This window comes from Asparagus officinalis, chromosome 5 (genome assembly GCF_001876935.1).
Source record: "Asparagus officinalis chromosome 5, Aspof.V1, whole genome shotgun sequence".
In the NCBI taxonomy this organism is placed as follows: Eukaryota; Viridiplantae; Streptophyta; class Magnoliopsida; order Asparagales; family Asparagaceae; genus Asparagus; species Asparagus officinalis.
Genome location: NC_033798.1, coordinates 94,537,131 through 94,539,044, shown reverse-complemented (window position 1 = coordinate 94,539,044; position 1,914 = coordinate 94,537,131). Strand labels below are relative to the sequence as shown.

At 37.4% G+C, this 1,914-nt stretch overlaps 1 protein-coding gene across 1 annotated transcript in view; it reads left to right on the top strand.

Moving 5' to 3' along the window:
• The window catches only part of LOC109840231 (sister chromatid cohesion protein PDS5 homolog A), a 28,822-nt gene extending 27,183 nt beyond the window's left edge, over positions 1-1,639 (top strand). The window contains 3 exon segments of the mRNA XM_020408794.1: positions 85-248; positions 749-894; positions 980-1,639. Of these exon segments, the coding sequence (XP_020264383.1) occupies positions 85-248; positions 749-894; positions 980-988 (319 nt within the window). The 3' untranslated portion in view covers positions 989-1,639.

The following is a 1,914-nucleotide window of genomic DNA, read 5'->3' as shown; positions in this document are numbered from 1 at the left end:
GAGTACATTTTCTTATAGTTTTTTATCTGTAAAACCTCTCTTATGTTGATTGTTGAACCGTGCAATGGGTGATGTACTTTCTAGGGGGCGAAGAAAACCTGCTCTGAAAAAGCGCACAGAACTTAACTGTAGAAAGGCATCAAAAAATGAGAGTCATACAGATGGAAGTGATGCTGAAGGCAAGGGCGATTCTGATTTAGTAGATGCTCATTTTCATTCTGGCTCCGAGGTTGATGATGTCAGTTCAGGTACTCATTATGTTAAACACCTAGCTATCAATGATCCGAAGCTTTCCAAAGTTTTCTAATAGACATTGTAGCCTTTTTCTCTGTCTGCTCTCCTTTGTTGGTAAATATAATATTATGTTGTTAGATAGTTGTTTATTGTTATTTTTTTTACTTCGAAAGATTTTATGGCTACAGTTGCCTTATAAGCTTGGTCCTTTTCTGCTAACAACGTGCAAATTACAAGGATGTTGTGGTGTCTCTACGTCAATATGATCTGTGAAACTTGGTACTTGTCCTAATAAGAATACAAAATTACAATTACTTATATATCAGGTCCAGATTCAGTCAGGAAATAAGCTGTTGAGTCTTGGATTGCAATTTGTGGTGGTGTTCTATCTTAAGATTCTATGCAGTTACAACCTAGATTGAACTGGAAATTATTTGTGCTTGCTGGGAATTTATTTTCCCTCCTTGGCAAAATGCTTTCAAAATTTTGTCATTCATTCTTCATTTCTGTTCAGATCGAGGTCACAAGGGGAATACTCCTTTAGAAGCTGAAGATAAGACTACAGTGAAATCAGTACAGTCATTGGAGGAACCATTGCATGAAGAAAAATCAGATCCAACCAGGACACATGTTGAGGAAAATTCTGATGATGAGCCTCCTGTAAAATTCTTTTTGCCATTTTCTTTCAAAAATTGGAACGTACTTTCTTGGTTTATAATTTTTCTTCTTGTATTTCTGTTTACAGAGTAAATAGAAGATGTGTGCTGGGGAAGAAGTATGGAGCTTCAATGTTTATCCGCTAGCATGATCTCCCTTTACAACATGAGCTTGAATGCGGGTCTGATGATCTGTTCATTGCCGATTTCATGTGTGCTTGAGTGAATCCATTGTAAATGCAGTGGCAATGACAAACTGTTTTCTGAAGCAGTCTACATCTTTATTGTCAGCTGACATGACGTTTGTAGCTTGTATGCTTAGATTTTTAGGATTACTGTAAGTTCGTGATGGTGGCAGAAGTTTTTCTTTTCTCTTAGCTTTTTTACTTTTCTCAGGTAGAGTATATGTGAATTTCATTGGTGTATTCAACTGTATGTTCGTGTATTCATGATTCTTTGTGCACCTGGGTCCATGTCAAAGTTGGCATCAGTAACTTAGGCGTACTGGAGTATGAACTGCCTTTGAGCCAGAGCTATGACTCGTCTTATTGCCAGATGCTTCTTTGGCAGCTGACTTCATTTGTTGATAAACTAGCACCCCATGGGCCGTCCTTGTAATTTGTAACATGCTTGTTAATGGTCGTGTCTGATTTGACTAGAAAATGATAATGGGTTAATATAACTGGGGAATAAGTTGATGTTGCTAACCCTTTTAAATATCAGATAATTTGTAGCTGCTGGAGTTATTTTGTGACGGCTCATGTTTTTCTGTGGAGGTTGCTAATGGCTTAAATATGTCCTTTTGTTACCGATGTATTTCCTCATTAAGAGTCAATGATTACACGGCTGATCCAGAGCTTAAAAAATCAAGGGATCTCACTGCAGGAGTCACACTTAAAACTTCTGGCTATTCCATCAGTAGCGAGAATCATTGGTCTGCGTTATTTTATTTCGGTCCTTATTCTTTTCACAGACAAATTAAGATTTCTCCGTCTTTGATTGTAGATGCATAGGGACTCTTTAG